Genomic DNA, 15,536 nt, shown 5'->3' with positions numbered 1-15,536 from the left:
TGTTCTTGTATTTTAGTATCTTTAATTTAAACACTTTCATGTTAAAAACAACTAATTTGTAACTTTAGACTTTGTGTCTGAAACATTTAATCCAAAACATTTAATCCAACAGCTGTTGTCAAGTTTCCTTGTTTATTGATGTTTCTTCCTCTGTTCCTGAAATACACTTTGCATTTTGTTAATATACTTTCTGATGGGTTTTGGGGAAAATTAAGCAGGACGACAAATGTTTATGTAAATGTAGCAGAATACAGACAATTATTTTAACTGATAACTCTTCATTCCTCACACAAAAAAATAAAACAACCCAAGTAAACAAAGTGAATAAAAGCTTAATTTATATTTATTTGCAATCATTATATTTTACTTCAGCATTATCAGGTTCTACTGTAGTTCTGATGACAGCTTCACTACCCTGTACACATGATGAAGTTCAAAATAACCACATTTATAAATGACACACGAAACACAATTAAACAATGAAATCTTGTTTTTTCTTCTCACAGATCCAGTTTTTATTGTAAGTGTAATATGAAGATTTCCATTTCCCTTCAGTAGTACAACACACTGCAGGATATTGTTGTTGGTTATACTGATCTTGAGACGATCCTGCAGCCCAGAACCTGTGAAGTATTAAAACAACATGTTCAGCTGAGATGAAAATCAAGATTATTTTCATTTTCTGATAAAACTGACACTTTCTTTAATTAGTTTTCACTTCTTAAGGATCACAATGAACTTCTGGTCTGATTCCAAATGTTGGATGAGGTCTTCATTAAATACTCCAACATGGTATCATTCATTTATTCCAGTGAAAGCAGCTCAGTCTGCACATCTTCCACAAATCTCTTCTCTCCTGCTGATCTGCTTCCTGGTTTTTCATCTCCCTGCACATGCTCATTAGTGTCTCTGTTCCCAACCACACTCAGCTCTTCTGAAGACGTCCTACTGTGAATCCTCTCAGACACTAGAAACACTGTCAAGGTTTTCAGTCTCTAAATCTTCATGTTTCATTGGTGATAAAGGAGTCATAGTTGAGCTGTTGTTTTACCAGTTTGTGCAGCAGTTTTACAGACAAAACATTGAAACGGTTGTCTGTTGATGTTGGTTGAACCAGTTAGTCTGCAGGAAAACTTTGTGGTGAAACTGCTCTTTTATTTCATCCCATGTTTTAATGTTCACGTTCAAGTGTTTCATGTTTAATGTTCTTAAAGTCACCAAAGAGGAAAAGACCTGAATTCTGTCATTCTGCTGTTGTTCTGTCAGGTCAAAAATACAGAACACAAACTAAATACACTATTTAAAAACGGTTGAGAACGAAGGTTTGAAGTTTGTTTCATCAGAATTCTTGTTGAGTTTTAATTAAATAAATTCATGACAGACTGCAGATGAAGATTTCACGCAGCTGTTCATTCAAATAAATGTTTTTCAGAAATAATAATGTAACGTGCAACAGTTTTAGAGACAAAACCTCGAAGCGGTTGTCTGTTGATGTTGAACCAGTTGAAGAGTTCACGCAGCTGTTCATTCAAATAAATGTGTTACAGAAATAATGATGAAACAGTTTCTAACATGTTCTGCTGTTTTACCTGTTAACAATTTGAAACAATGACTTTGATGAAATTGTAAAAGAAACACTGTCTTACGTTGTTGTCAGTGGTGATCCGTCCACCCATTTCCATTCAAGTTCCTGTTTACTTCTCGACCATTCAGCTTTCAGACCAATCCAGGAGTTTTCATTTGTGTCCAGTTGTCCCACAAAATCCTAAATGATGAGACAAAAGTATTTTCTGCCGCCATGAATCTGCAAATCTGTCTCAGTATCCTGATGATTGTGTTTGAAAACAATATAAGTGATTTAAAATAACAATTCTAACTGAAATCCATCAGGATGGAGACAGAAACAGCACACAGACTGACAGCAGGTGGAGAACACAAGTAACAGAAAACTGCAGTAACATCAAATACACTGACATTAAACACCCACCTGCTCCTCTTTGCTGTTTATGATCACCAGATCAGCTCCTCTTTCCTCACACTCCCTCCTGCTCTCAGACCAAGTTTTACTCTCTGTGAATTTTTTGTAAAAACTGGATCCAAATCTTTTCCATCCTTCAGGACATTCCCCTTCATATCAGATATCAGACAGACAATTGTTTAAGAAAGATTTCATGTTACTGAGCATCACATTTATGAGTGTTCTTTCAATATTCAGAAATCTCCTGCGGGTGTCACTTTTACCTTTCAGGTTAAAACTTAAAAACCTTTTAGCTCTAGTTTTCTTAGACTGGATGGTGGACGGCTGGTCAAACATAAAATAAATGAACAAGAATTGGTCAAACAGACCTTCAGTTGAAAAAAAACGAATAGATGATGTGAACTATTATTCATTACTGAAGTACAGAAATGAGATTAAATGTAAAAAATGAATATGAAAGATGCAAATAACAGAAATAACACAGCGAAACTGTAACCTAGTGTTCCCAAATCCAGGTCCCCGAGGGCCACAGACCTGCATGACCTGTTCAAGTGAACATGTCATTAACAGGATTGTCTAGACTTTGATGACAAGATGATGGTGAGCTTTTCATTTGAATCAGGTGTGTTGGAGCAGATAACCACCTAAAACGTGAAGGGAAGTGGAGTCCTGAGTACCTGGATTTAAGAAAACTGATTTATGAAGGAGAAACATGAAATAAAAAGGAAAATGCGTCATGTTGTTGCATATTGACCGCTAGATGGCAGCGTTGTAACTGAATACACTCAGTTTCAGCGTCCTGGACATGTGCTCGCCCCACATGTGCACGTGTGACCGCGCACACATTCAGAAAGTGAGAGAGACAACAGCTGAACTTATTTCTTTCTTACTATCATTCACTTTCAGATATTTTTTAACAGTATACTCTGATTTTCATTGTCTATATTTCTCAAGTGCTTTCATCGTGTGGGGAACAAAAATGTCACATTTAAAGCAGCACAATGTAACTTTCAGCTTTTGTTGACTTTGGCGGCTCCTTTGGACAAAAGCGGTAGTGCTTTACCAGAAAGAACACTACATTGAGTGTTCCCATGAGCACCAGCGCATACTGTCGGAAAGATCCTGTCCCCGTCACGTGCATTTGTTTTGATATTGAATGAAACAAGACGGGACGGACTTTCAAAACTACTTTTCTGTTTTCAGCGGTCGTTTGCAGGATGGATAGCGAAGAGGTAATGTATCTGTAATGTCTGTAAAACTATGCAATAAATAGTAGTCAGACTCAGTGGGTTCCTTTTGTATAAAATCAACTCGTCGTCTTTATTAATCAATTTCCAAACCCGCGCAACCACAACTGACGTGATGACGTGGACGCATGCTCCCACCACCCCGGGCACACACAACTCTTAAAGTGACAGCTAATAACTTCACTCATTACATCTCCCCCTTAAAGTTAATTAACTCCCAAAACCTTTTCAGAACTCTCTCGAACTTTCTGTAACCCACATGAACCTAATTCATGCACAGCCTGAGCCTATATTCAATACTTTACACTCGATAGCTTCTCAGTATCAAGGCAAATAATAAACAACCGCCCGCAAGCATATTATGTATCAGAACATTTCACATGTCTTCCCCCTTTTCTTTTTTTTTTCTTCCCCCCAAAGGCCATAGGTTCACAAATCTAGCCTGCACACTGGTTTGCACACTCTGCCAGATCGAGTAACAGTCTCAGTCTCCTGTGCAGGAACGGCAGGTGCCCCCGCATCATGGAGCAATTTAGTGTCCATGACCTCCCCAGGAGTAGCCTGGTCAGGGCACCCCCCGACAGGTGTGTGTGTGACGGGCGCGGTCAACAGATGCCACCTGTTTCTCCTGTACAGATCCCCTTGCCCTGTCTCCACCATGTAGGACCTCGGAGCTGAGCCAGTGCTGTGAACGACAGCCGGCACTGTCCACTGTTTCTGTCCATCCAGTTTAGTGAGCACAGTGTCCCCTGGGTTCAGTGGGGGTAGAGACCTCACCCCATTCCTGCGGTTGTAATAATAGGCCTGTCTCTGTTTGGCTGCAGCATCAGCCTGTCTGATGATGTCCTCGTCGGGCCGGCTCGGTTTCAGGTTGTCCTGTAGAGTGGGCAAGGTGATCCTGAGCTTCCTCCCCATCAGGAGCTCTGCTGGACTGACTCCTGTAGAAGAACATGGTGTGGCCCTGTATATCATCAGAGCTAGGAGGGGGTCCTCCTGCTTCAGTATCCCTTTTGCCACCTGGACCGCTCTCTCTGCGTGACCATTACTCTGAGGAAAGTGTGGGCTAGATGTCACATGGACAAAATCATAATCCTCGCTAAACTTCCTCATCTCAGCAGAGACTGGGTTGCTGCGTTATGAGTCACCATAATTTCGGGACCGCCGTGGCGGGAGAATATAACCTTCAGTTTAGCAACAATTTGACTGCTAGTAGTAGTAGTCATATTCAGAATTTCTAAATATCTTGAGTAGTAATCAGACACTACTAGGTAGTTCTGCTTTTTAAACTCACATAGGTATATGGCAATTTTCTCCCAAGGTCTGGATGGGAGTTCACTTGGCATCAAGGGCTCCTTCCTCTATGTGTTTCTATTTTCCCTACAGAACCCACACTGCTGTACTTTTGTCATTATGTCACCAGACATCTTGGGCCACCAAACAGATTGATAGGCTCTGTCCCTGCACTTAGCCAGGCCTTGGTGTCCGTCATGGATCTTCTCTAAGATGAGCTTTCTCATCTCTGTGGGGATAACGATGCGCCTCCCCCTAACGACCAGGCCATCCAGCTCCGATAATTCCCCCTTCACCTGGTAAAAGGCCCTGGCCGACAATGGCACACTCTCTATGTACTCAGGCCACCCTTTTCTGATGAAGACTAACACAATCTGGAGCTGCTGGTCATTTTCTGTGTGCTGCTTGATTTCCTGTACCCTCTGAGGGGTAGCTGGCACCTGACTCACTACAGCATCAATGTATGCAGCTACATCCTCATGTGAAGCCCCGTCCCCGTAACACTGGCGCATACTCAGCTACAGCATTGAAACGCATGAGTCTCATCAGTAACCTCTGGCACCTCAGGGGCACATTGTCCAAGTCTTTACTGTACATGAGAGGCACCAGGGGTTTGTGATCAGGGATCAGCTTAAAGCTGTCTAGCCCAAATAGGTATTTGTCGAACCGTTCACAGGCCCACACACTGGCTAGACACTCTTTTTCAATTTGGGCGTACCTTTTTTCTGCGTCGGTGAGTCGTCTGGAACAGTAGGCCACGGGCTTCCAGGCCTCCCCGTGCTGCTGGAGCAGGACGGCTCCCAATCCGTAGCTGCTGGCGTCTGCTGACACGACCGTAGGCTTGTTGACATTGTAGAAGGTGAGCACTGGAGCAGTTGCCAGTGCAGTTTTCAGCTCTTTGAATGCTGTGACTTGCGCAGGTCCCCACAGCCACTCTGACTTTGTCTTTAGCAGCTCGTAAAGCGGCTGGCCCACCGTGGATAGCTCCGGCACGAACTTTGCGAGATAGTTGACCATTCCTAAATATCTTTTTAGTTCGGTCATATTTTGTGGCTGGGGAAAATTCTCTATCCCGGTGACTTTGCTTGGGTCGGGTCTGACACCTGTCTCGTCGATGATGTGTCCCAGGAAGCGGACCTGTCTCTGTTTGAACTTGCACTAATGCCTCGGCCAAGCGCTGGTCATGTATTTCCTCCGTCTCTCCGTGAATCAAGAGGTCATCCATGTAGATTTCCACCCCTTCAAGTCCCGTCAAAGTCTCTGTCATTTTCCTTTGGAAAATTTCTGGGGTGCTCGATATCCCAAATGGGAGGCGGCGGAAGGCGTACCTCCCAAATGGAGTGATGAACGTAGTGAGTTTTATACTGTCTTCATGTAGTGGAATTTGGTAGAACCCGCTTGCGGCGTCCAGTGATGTGAAAAACTTGGACCCGGCGAGTCGCGGCATAATTTCTTCCACAGTTGGCAGTACATACTTTTCCCGTTTCACTGCACGGTTCAGCCTCCTGAGGTCTGCACAGCAGCGAACCTCACTCTTGTTGGGTTTGAGCACCGGCACCATAGCAGCACACCACTCTGTTGGCTGTGTGATCTTTTCAATTATGCCTTCGTGTTCCATGCGTTGCAATTCTCTCTTAACCAGCGGAACCAGCAGCAGTGGTATCCGCCTGACCACATGCACTGCGTATGGCTGGGCATCCTCTTGTAGGATTATTTTCACGGGCTCCGTTTTCAGCAATCCACTTGATCCAAAGAGGCTGCTGATCTCATCCACACGCCTCACCAGGCCCATCCCTACAGCCTCGGAGCGGCCTAACAGACAGTTGCATGTCCCCTTTATCACGTACACCGGAAAGGTGTACTGTCTCTCCTTGTAACTGGTGGTGGCCTCGAAACGGCCCATGCAGCTGAGGCTGCCTCCAGGACTTACGAAGCGTGTGTCTGGAGGTCCAAGCTTTATTTTTGGTCTCATCAACATGAATGTGTCCTGATCAATGACTGTAGCGTCAGCCCCGGTGTCTATTTTCAAGGTTACTGGCATGTTATTTATAACTAGACTAACAGTTCAATCATCCTGCTTAGATCCAGTGCCTACTTCTCCTAGAAAGTATGGCTGCTCCTCTTCAACCTCTCTCACTCCCTTTGCAAGGCATGCTCGTTCCCAATGTCCCCGTTTGTGACATGTATTGCACTTACTCTTTAATGCAGGGCAGTGTCTCTCGTCGGAGTGTTGGGGCTTTCCACATCTCCCACATTGCTCCCTTCTGTGGGCTGTATGGCTGCTGGTTTCACGTCATTGCCATTCATTACGTCTCTGTTGCCCCTCCTGTCGTCCTACAGCATCGACGTTAGCCAGCGGTGCCTCTGGCCGGTTAGCCTGGAGATTAACCAGTCTCGTTACCTCCTCCACCTGGCGTGCCTCCGCAATGACCGTCGCCAGGGTTAAGTCCGCTGTGAGTTGAAACCGGCGGGAAAACTCTTTGTCCCGCAAACCCACGACAAGGCGGTCTCTGATATGCTCGTCCCACTTGTCGCCAAAATCACAGTGTCCAGCCAACTCGTACAACCGTCTGATATACATCTCCGCCGTTTTACCTTGTTGCTGGTCCCGTTGGTAAAAACAGGCTCTCTCGTGAATAAGGTTGCGCCGGGGAACAAAGTACTCATCAAACTTTTGCAGTACTGCATCATAATCCATCTCGTCCCCTTCCTCGGCAAACACAAATTAACTGAATATCCTTTCAGCCTCGCTGCCCATTCAGTTTTGTAGCCAACCTGAAGCGAGAAAATCTCCGTTTCCACTCCGGCCATTCACCTGGGCTGTCAAACTTGAATTCACTCGGTGGATTAAACTTTTGCATTTTCGTTCGTCTTCTTTTCTTTCTCTACGTCGACACCCACGTTTCTGACACCATGTAATGTCTGTAAAACTATGCAATAAATAGTAGTCAGACTCAGTGGGTTCCTTTTGTATAAAATCAACTCGTCGTCTTTATTAATCAATTTCCAAGCCCGCGCAACCACAACTGACGTGATGACGTGGACGCATGCCCCCGTCACCCCGGGCACACACAACTCTTAAAGTGACAGCTAATAACTTCACTCATTACAGTATCTATTTTTGGCTAAACAATATGACGATGTTGAAAATCACTAAGTTCAACTTGGTTTTATTAGTGAAGTCCCCCCCGCCCCCCTGTCCTGTTTCAGCCAGATAATGCGCCCCAAACTACTACTGCACCTTTTTCCTGTCACGTTTTTTAGAGGGACTTCGTAATAAATTAGTAGTCCAACATACTTACTGACAAAATAAAAAAATACTTTATAACCTGTGAATAGCTGAATGCCCATTCCTTATATTTTGCAGATCAGCCCTGCACAATTTTACAGTTCTCAGGAAAAATACTCTGTATCCCCTGTATGTGAAAACATTCTAATTTTGATTCTTATTGAACATAGAACTCTACATTTACATTTGTATCATAACAATTCTGTCTCTCTTGTCGGACATCCCTCCTCGTCTTTCAGCTCACGCCTGTGAGTGAACGCCGGGCCAGTGTTTATTCTTGTCCGGGCATTTTTTTTTTGGTTCAGGTTTTTAGCTTGTTACTCTCCCGCTTTCTTTTTTCGCCTCCTCTGATAAAACTTTTATTTTCTTCGTTTTTTTCGCTGCTTCGGCCATGATACCAGCTTCTGCTGAGCTCTGTGCTCCACGCCCCGCCCAGTTTTCGTCGTAAAAATGTGTAGTTTTTTAGTGTGGAAGGGTTCCTACCATGCACCTCAAAGTTACATAGTGCCAGTGAAGGCGATACAGACCCCTCAGACCATGACAGAGGTTCATTAAACCTGTTGGAAGTTGATGTACCATCACAATGACTCTGGAAATATGATATTAAGGTGGAAAAGTTACATAGTGCTGCTTTAAATTCATCATTCAGTCCGTTTTCTGACCCTTTTTTTTTTTTTTTTGCTGTGTCTCTTTCGCTGGAGAAACTGCTCATAATTCGTTTTCTTACCAGAAACATTGTTGAGCAGCTGATTGTAGGTGTTGTTTAGTTGGTTGAGTTTGGTCTTCAGCTGGTTGATTTCCAGGGTGACTAAAAGAGCTGTAACACACAATCACTTTACTTTAAATTAACAGAAGTCATTTACTTCAACTTATCGTGATGAAAAGGTTTACATGTCATAATGATTCCTGGAGATTCGTTGTCCTGGAGCTGTCTCTCAAGGCAAACTGGTTGTATGTTTCCCTGCTTCAGCACACCGTGATACAAGTGGCTGTGTCATCAACAGAAGTGTCAAGACCTTGATGACAAGCTAATTAGGACCAAAAATTAGATTCAGGTGTGCTGAAGCAGGGAAACATCTAAAACAGTGTTTCTCAATCCTGGTCCTCGAGTACCACTGTCCTGCATGTTTTAGATGCTACCCTGCTTCAGCACACCGTGATAAAAGTATGTGTGTCATCAACAGAACTGTGCAGACCTTGGTGACAAGCTAATGAGGACCTTTAATTAGAATCAGATGTGTTGGTGCAGGGAAACATCTAAAACATGCAGGACAGTGGTACTGGAGGACCAGGATTGAGAAGCACTGATCTAAAACATGCAGGACAGGGTGCCTCGAGGACCAGGGTTGGGAAACACTGTTCTAGAGGAAGGATCAGTTTATTGTAGTTTTTTTCTGGTGGTTATTTGAAGATCAGCAGCTCGATGTACGTCCCCCTGACAAGGGGTACTGCGGCTGCCGCAGGAAGGTTGATTTAGTTATTAGTGTGTCACACTCTGAGTTGTTTTGGTGAGTGAGTTCACTCACCTCGCTGTCACACCACCTCATCAGCTTCATGTGCAACACCTGTTTAGTCCCAGCTGCAGCTCCTCACTGCTCATCAGCCGGAGACCATTTAAGCTGCACTGAGGCTTCACTCATGGCCTGGTTGTCTTTGCAGCATGCACTACTTTCCAGCAATCATTTGCAGATTGATGGCCAGGTTTTGATACTGCTTCTGCATCGATCAAAATTCCAGCTAGTCCTTCCATGTTGTTGTCGCTATCATTGAACACCAAAATGAATAGTTCAAGGGCACCCACTAGCCTGGCAGTCAGTACTGTTTTCTGTTGGATCCTCAAGTCTTCATAGGGCTGCTTCCAGCTGAAAATCCTTCCAGTGGATAATTCAGTCAGACTTCTCCTCTTTAGCTGTCGTTGTTGTTCTGCACTTTGATTCCAAAAATCCTCTCATAGATACAGTGAGCACCTGGTTACCAGGGGCCTCATTTATAAAGCTTGCGTGCGCACAAAACAGGACTTGAAAGATGCGCAAGCCACCTTCTACGCAAAGGTTGGGATTTAAAAAAAAAAAACTTAACGGGAAAATGTGCGCATCTCAACGCAAACTTTGATCCTAGCGTACGAACATTTTGAAGATATGGGGAACTGGCGACGCAGGTGGTGAGGTGGTGAAATGAAGCCAGATTCATGTCATACTTTTAATGTCATCACATATCAGACTTATAGATCCATGTACACTCAAGCCGGCAGTGTTATAGATCTATTTGTTCCGTAAGTGAGCCATTACGCCTGTATTTGCAGTAGGTACTACGTTCATATATCATACCTCCATCTTCAAATGGTATAGAGACTTGGCTGAATACTGAGTACCGAATAGCCTACCGAATGCGGTTGTTCACAGTTTTTCATTTATTTTGCCATTTTTTTCACAATTGCATAGATTAAATTGCAATGACATTATTAACAACAATAACAGTAAACTAATATTAGTTTAGCCACTGTCAAGCAGCTGGCGATGCTGTTGCTTAAATTGACCAAAAGGTGGGTCTCTAACATCACAGTTTGGGCCTGATTTACTAAAGGTTTGCGTGTGTAAAAACCTGTGCAACCTTGACATCACCCGCAAACCAAAGTGCCAGCTGATCTACTAACGGCGTGCAAAGAGGACTGCGCCTCTCAAATGCGCAAAATAGCATACGCAATTCAGTTAGTACTTTTGCCCTGATGAATAATCAATACGGGGCGTACCTGCCAGAACGCGCTAAATACTGGGAGGGTAAAATGCAAATAGGGTAATTTACCACACGCAATGAGATTTACCAAGCCTGAAAGTAATTGCGCGTATTGTGATTGCGTCTGTATTTAATACGTTTGAAAGGAAGGTGCTAATCTGCTGCTGCTGTTATTGTGGCAAGGAGGCGACATCCAAAATCAAAGAATACGCAGAGAGAGAGTCTTTATTCTGCTGCATGCTATTTTAAAAATGGTTGCACAAGTTTTATTAAAGGCCACTTTTTCTTTAGTTCTTCGCCTTATATCTTGCCACCTTCTTTTAATGTGCCCCCCTCCACTCGCCCACAAGCAGGCCAAGCCTTTGTGCCAAACTTTGTATTTTATTGATGACTTATCTTATTGAACGTGAAATCATCCTCATCATCATCATCATCATCGTAAATTACATTGAATTAAAACCCGTGCTTATTAATCATAAAACACAGGTTAAACATCATGACCAAATCCGCTCCGACCCGCTGTGTCAGTATCAGCGCAGACAGACTGCAGCTTCGCCTGAATTATGGTTCTGCGTTAAATCGACGGCGTAGGGTCGCGGTGCGGTGTGCGTCGCCGCGTACCCTACGCCGTTGGTTCTGCGTTGGTGTGACACGGAACCATAAATCAGCCAATCAGGGAGCAAGGGGTTGGGGGAGCTGGGTTGATGTTGATCCGCGGACAAAACTTGTTAAGGAGCATCAAACTCACTCTTATCTACGTGGAAATAACGCTAAAATATAAAGAAGGCTTCCCAAAGTGTGATCTATGGTGAAATAGGAAAATTAAGATGTGCAACTCTTCTAAAGGTGAGACATGCATTTAATTGACTTCATGGCGCCAGCCTTGGCGTTTATTATTAAGCAAATGTGGAATGTTTGGGTCTGTCTAATTTCGTCAAATTAAATTTGGAGATTCACCGTTCACATATTTATGTGTATGCGTTGTATGAGAGAGAGATGGAGAGGGCGAGGGAGGGAGGGAGAGACGTGGCCTGTACGTCGTTGTTTTTTGTTTTTTTACAGTTTGGGTGCACAATACAATTGTGTGTGTGTGTATTAAAAAGAGATTTTGCAGTATGTTGTGTACCGTATTTTCGCGACCATAAGGCAAAGACATTTTTTTTTTAAATGTCCCGGGCGCCTTAAGAAACGGTTCGCCGTGTCTATGACCTGAATTATGGTAATGTAAGGCCGGCCACCATGAGAACGGTAAAAAGAGAAGGGGGTGGGTGAAGCCCCCGTGAGTTGCGACGTGAATGAGACCATCCACTGAGCTGTTTAATGCGAAACAGATGATGAAGACTTTTAAGGATTTGCTTGATGTGTAAAGTGAAATAAAATACAATCAAACTAAGTTTTGCTCCAGCTATATTTTTAAATAAGCACACTTGTTCTGCAGTGCGTGTGTGTTTTGCATGTCGGAACCGAGGATGCACCTGCCGTGGGTTTGCGGGGTCCGATCGCCGCATCCCCGGGGCAGATCCGGCTGAAATGCCGGTGCTCTTTCCCCGGGAGCCCCTACTACCAGTCCATGTGGGCTCCTCCGGTCCCGGCCAGTAGGAACCGGTCACGTTCCCCGGTTAAAGCCACGGTGATGCGCGCTGCTCCTCCTGACTTCCTGGTTCCCCAAGCGGTCCGATCGACCTGGTTCCCGGCCGCTTTGCGAGCAGAGATTTCTGGGGTACGTCCCAGGTCTGATCAGCTTCCCCCTCTGAGATTTGCAGCCAAATCTGTCGGTTACAAACCCGGTACCGGATCCCGACATGCGCGCACCACATAAATGAGAATGTGTGTGTTCGCGGCACGAAACACACACATTCTCATTTATGTGGCGCTTGCCTGGCGCAGCTGAATTAGCGGAGCGGAGCTCCTGTCGGATACAACCCGGTACCAGTGCGGGGGACGCGGGACCCGGGACGCGGGACCCGGGACCAGCGCGGGGGGGGCGGACCGGGACCCGGGACGCGGGACCAGCGCGGGGGGAGCGGAGCGGGACCCGGGACCGCCGCGGGGGAGAGGACCGGGTCCCGGGACCGCCGCGGTCGGGATCCGCAGCACAACAGGGTATGAAAAGTTTATTTATCCTACTCTTGTGCTTGCCTGCCACGCTGATGGACAGAAACTGCCGGCTATGGTGATTTTTAAAAGAAAAGCGTTGCCTAAACAGACTTTTCCAGCCAGAGTGAAATGAAAAGGGCCGGTGGCTGAGACAGGTTTATGTGCGGCGCCCCGGTGGTTTTTTTTAATTATTTAATGCGGAAACAGAATATGAACCTTTGGAGGGTTTGATTGATGTGAAAAGTAAAATAAAATATCAAACTAAGTTTTGCTTCCGCTCTATTTTTAGCGCGTGTGTGTTCTGCAGCACGTGTGTGCAGCTCCGTCTCTGTAGACGGCGCCTTTTGGGTCGGTGCGCCGTATGTGTGTTTTAAAACCAAAAATGACACACAAAACTGAGGGTGCGCCTTTCCACACAGTGCGCCGTATGGTCGTGAAAATACGGTAATTGAAACTGGTTTGCTGTGATCGTTGATGGCAAACTCATATTAAGCATTTACATTGCTGGTTATTATGTGCCCCCCAATTAGATCTGTTCTGCCGCCGACTCTGTTTTAACCTCATCTGCCGTTCTTTTTGTCTTATAACTGCATTTATTCTATTGCAGATTTTCTCTGATATTGCGTTTCTTTTGGTAATGTTTAAATTTCTTGGCTGTAGTTCATGAATGTGTTTATTTGCCTGTTCCACTAATATTTCTAACTCCACGCGTCAAATTTCATTTTGCGCTTGTGACTTGTGACTGTGCTTTCCATCCAGACTCTCCATGGCGCAAAGTTTGCGCCGCAAACCGCAAGATGCGCAACACCTCATTTAAATACTGCAGTTTGCACCTGTTATCAATTGCGCACGCAATCTTAGTTGATCACCCGCAAACCACACGCAAACAGCACGCGCAAACTTTTTCAGTGCACACGCAATTTAGTACTCTTTATTTAGGATCTTAGTAAATCGGACCCTTTGTGTACTGTGCGTGACTCTGACGGTGTCACATTCCTGGTTAGTAATTAAGGAGTTAAAACTCTAGCCTGAATTCAAACCAACGCAGAGCACACGCCGTCACTGTGACGCCGTCGTGAACCCTTCAGATTTCTCCGTCACTCCATTTCGTCGTGGTGCAGTACCCCCCGCGACCGCTAGTTAGCGATCTTTTCCTGAATGGTTTATGCGACTTTTTCCGGTCACAGTAAATCAAAGAGATAAGGACAACTATTGTGCAAAAAACTGCAAAAGACTGTGAACCAATCACAGCCCTCTCCGTCTGCGTGTGGTCTGCGTCGCCACGACGCATAGTTCGATTTTCGGGAGGTAAGCGTCAGTGACGGCATGTGGTCTGCGTCGACGCAAACCACAAGCTGTAGGCACGGCGTCGTTTTGACGCAGAACCATAACCTTCTCTGTTTGATTTTTGGTTAAACTCAGCAATGTTTTATGAAAGTACATCATCAGCACTTCAGAGATAAACAGCAGTTTCTCTACTTTGTGACCAAAATGCATCATGTAGTTTTTGAGGTGCAGCATTGTATCTTACCGTATATGAACAAGATGACGACCACGACTAAAACCACCGTGCACAACACTCCTAGACACAGTGTTGAACCTCTGACAGGTCTTTTCTGGAGAGCACGATGGTTCTGAGTCTGTCGTCCTGCAGAACCAGAGTTCATAATCTTTGTAGCCACACATGAATGTATAATACCTGAACATAATTTTTTCTAAAGTTGAACTTCATTAACTCCATGTCATTTACTTACCTTCTTCCTGTGACTGAAAAACAGTAAGATTATTCCCAACATCATCAGCAGTCTCATAGATATCCACCTCCATCTCCTCCCATCCTGCTCCGTCTTCTTGCTCATTTCTGTTGTATCTCACCTTTTTTGATAAATCTGGTTCAGAATAAATATCTGAGGACATCCTGAGAGGACAGAGACAGCCGGACAGGTGCTGTACTTGACTAACTGTGAATCTGCCGTCGAAGTGCTAATCTTCTCTTGTACAATATTCAATGTGACATCCGGGCTGGTTCAGCTGCTGGTGTTTCTTGTTCAGCCTTCCTTGCGGTTTCATTCATTTTGAGGAAGTTGCCTTTAAAAAAAAAAAAACTGCTAAAATGTGTCCATTTCCTAGGTAACAAACCTTGACTTTAAGGTCTGCTTTACTTTAGAGGTTTTTTTCAAAACCATTCTCAGCAACATGGTCGACTTCAAAGGATGACACTAACACCTGTGATTTGGGTCGATTGCTGCTTGTGTTTTGGTCGGCTCCGTGTCGGTTTGTCGGTTTTGTGTTTTGTTTGTGGTTTTTTTGTTGCAGATTTCCAGTGCTTGACGTGTGCCTCCGTGTGTTCCTGCTTCCTGGATTGGCAGTGGATGTCGTCAGTCTATTTGTGGCGGTTTTTGTTTCTTTCATTCTCACTTCCCGCTTTTATTTTGCTGCTCACATTTCCTCTCATTTCAGGTTGCCTCACTTCATGTGTTCGCTTCATCCTCCCTGATCTATTCCACCTGTGCCTAAATGTCTACCAAGTGTATTTAAGCACACCTCTCCCTTTATATTCTGCCAGATCGTCTGTTTCCCCCCTTGTGTTTCCAGCTTTGCATTTTGTTTTGATTTTAGTGTAAGACTTTGTCTGTTTTTTGGATTCTGTTTCAGCCTTACTTCATGATGGTCAAATGAAGCCCCGTGAATCAGTGGGTCTTTCCCGCTCATTGCTTCACCAGATAGTTCAGGGCTCGAGGTCTCATTGAAACAGCGAATACTGCCATCTGCTGTGCAAATAGACATATGACAAGCAATATGCTGTATTACCATGATCTGAGCAGAACTGCAATACAAGTGTAAGCACTTTCATTCAAAAACACAAGTGTGAGAAGGCCACTCTCATTTAACATGTATGTCC

The 15,536-nt window shown here is 44.5% G+C and overlaps 1 protein-coding gene across 1 annotated transcript; it reads right to left on the bottom strand.

Moving 5' to 3' along the window:
• On the bottom strand, window positions 1–14,637 carry LOC133461286 (hepatic lectin-like). Its single transcript, XM_061742146.1, has 6 exons — window positions 14,389–14,637; window positions 14,166–14,282; window positions 8,532–8,621; window positions 1,988–2,127; window positions 1,647–1,765; window positions 1–623 (listed from the first exon to the last, which is right to left on the bottom strand). The coding sequence occupies exons 1-6, from the start codon at window positions 14,549–14,551 to the stop codon at window positions 473–475; spliced, it is 780 nt and encodes a 259-aa protein (XP_061598130.1). The 5' UTR covers window positions 14,552–14,637; the 3' UTR covers window positions 1–472.
• Between the last annotated feature and the right edge of the window lie 899 nt (window positions 14,638–15,536).

Source organism: Cololabis saira, chromosome 15 (assembly GCF_033807715.1).
Source record: "Cololabis saira isolate AMF1-May2022 chromosome 15, fColSai1.1, whole genome shotgun sequence".
Taxonomy (NCBI): Eukaryota; Metazoa; Chordata; class Actinopteri; order Beloniformes; family Belonidae; genus Cololabis; species Cololabis saira.
The sequence above is the reverse complement of the archived record's forward strand: the minus strand, read 5'-3'. Positions and strand labels throughout refer to the sequence as shown.

Bases quoted from the DNA above. Each gene is read 5' to 3' on its own strand.
- LOC133461286 (XM_061742146.1), bottom strand. From the start codon at position 14,551: ATGTCCTCAGATATTTATTCTGAACCAGATTTATCAAAAAAGGTGAGA. The intron at 14,283-14,388 runs GTAAGTAAATGA...CTGGTTCTGCAG, and splicing joins TTTTCAGTCACAGGAAGAAG to GACGACAGACTCAGAACCAT. The intron at 2,128-8,531 runs GTAAGAAAACGA...TCTGATATGAAG, and splicing joins GCTGCTCAACAATGTTTCTG to GGGAATGTCCTGAAGGATGG.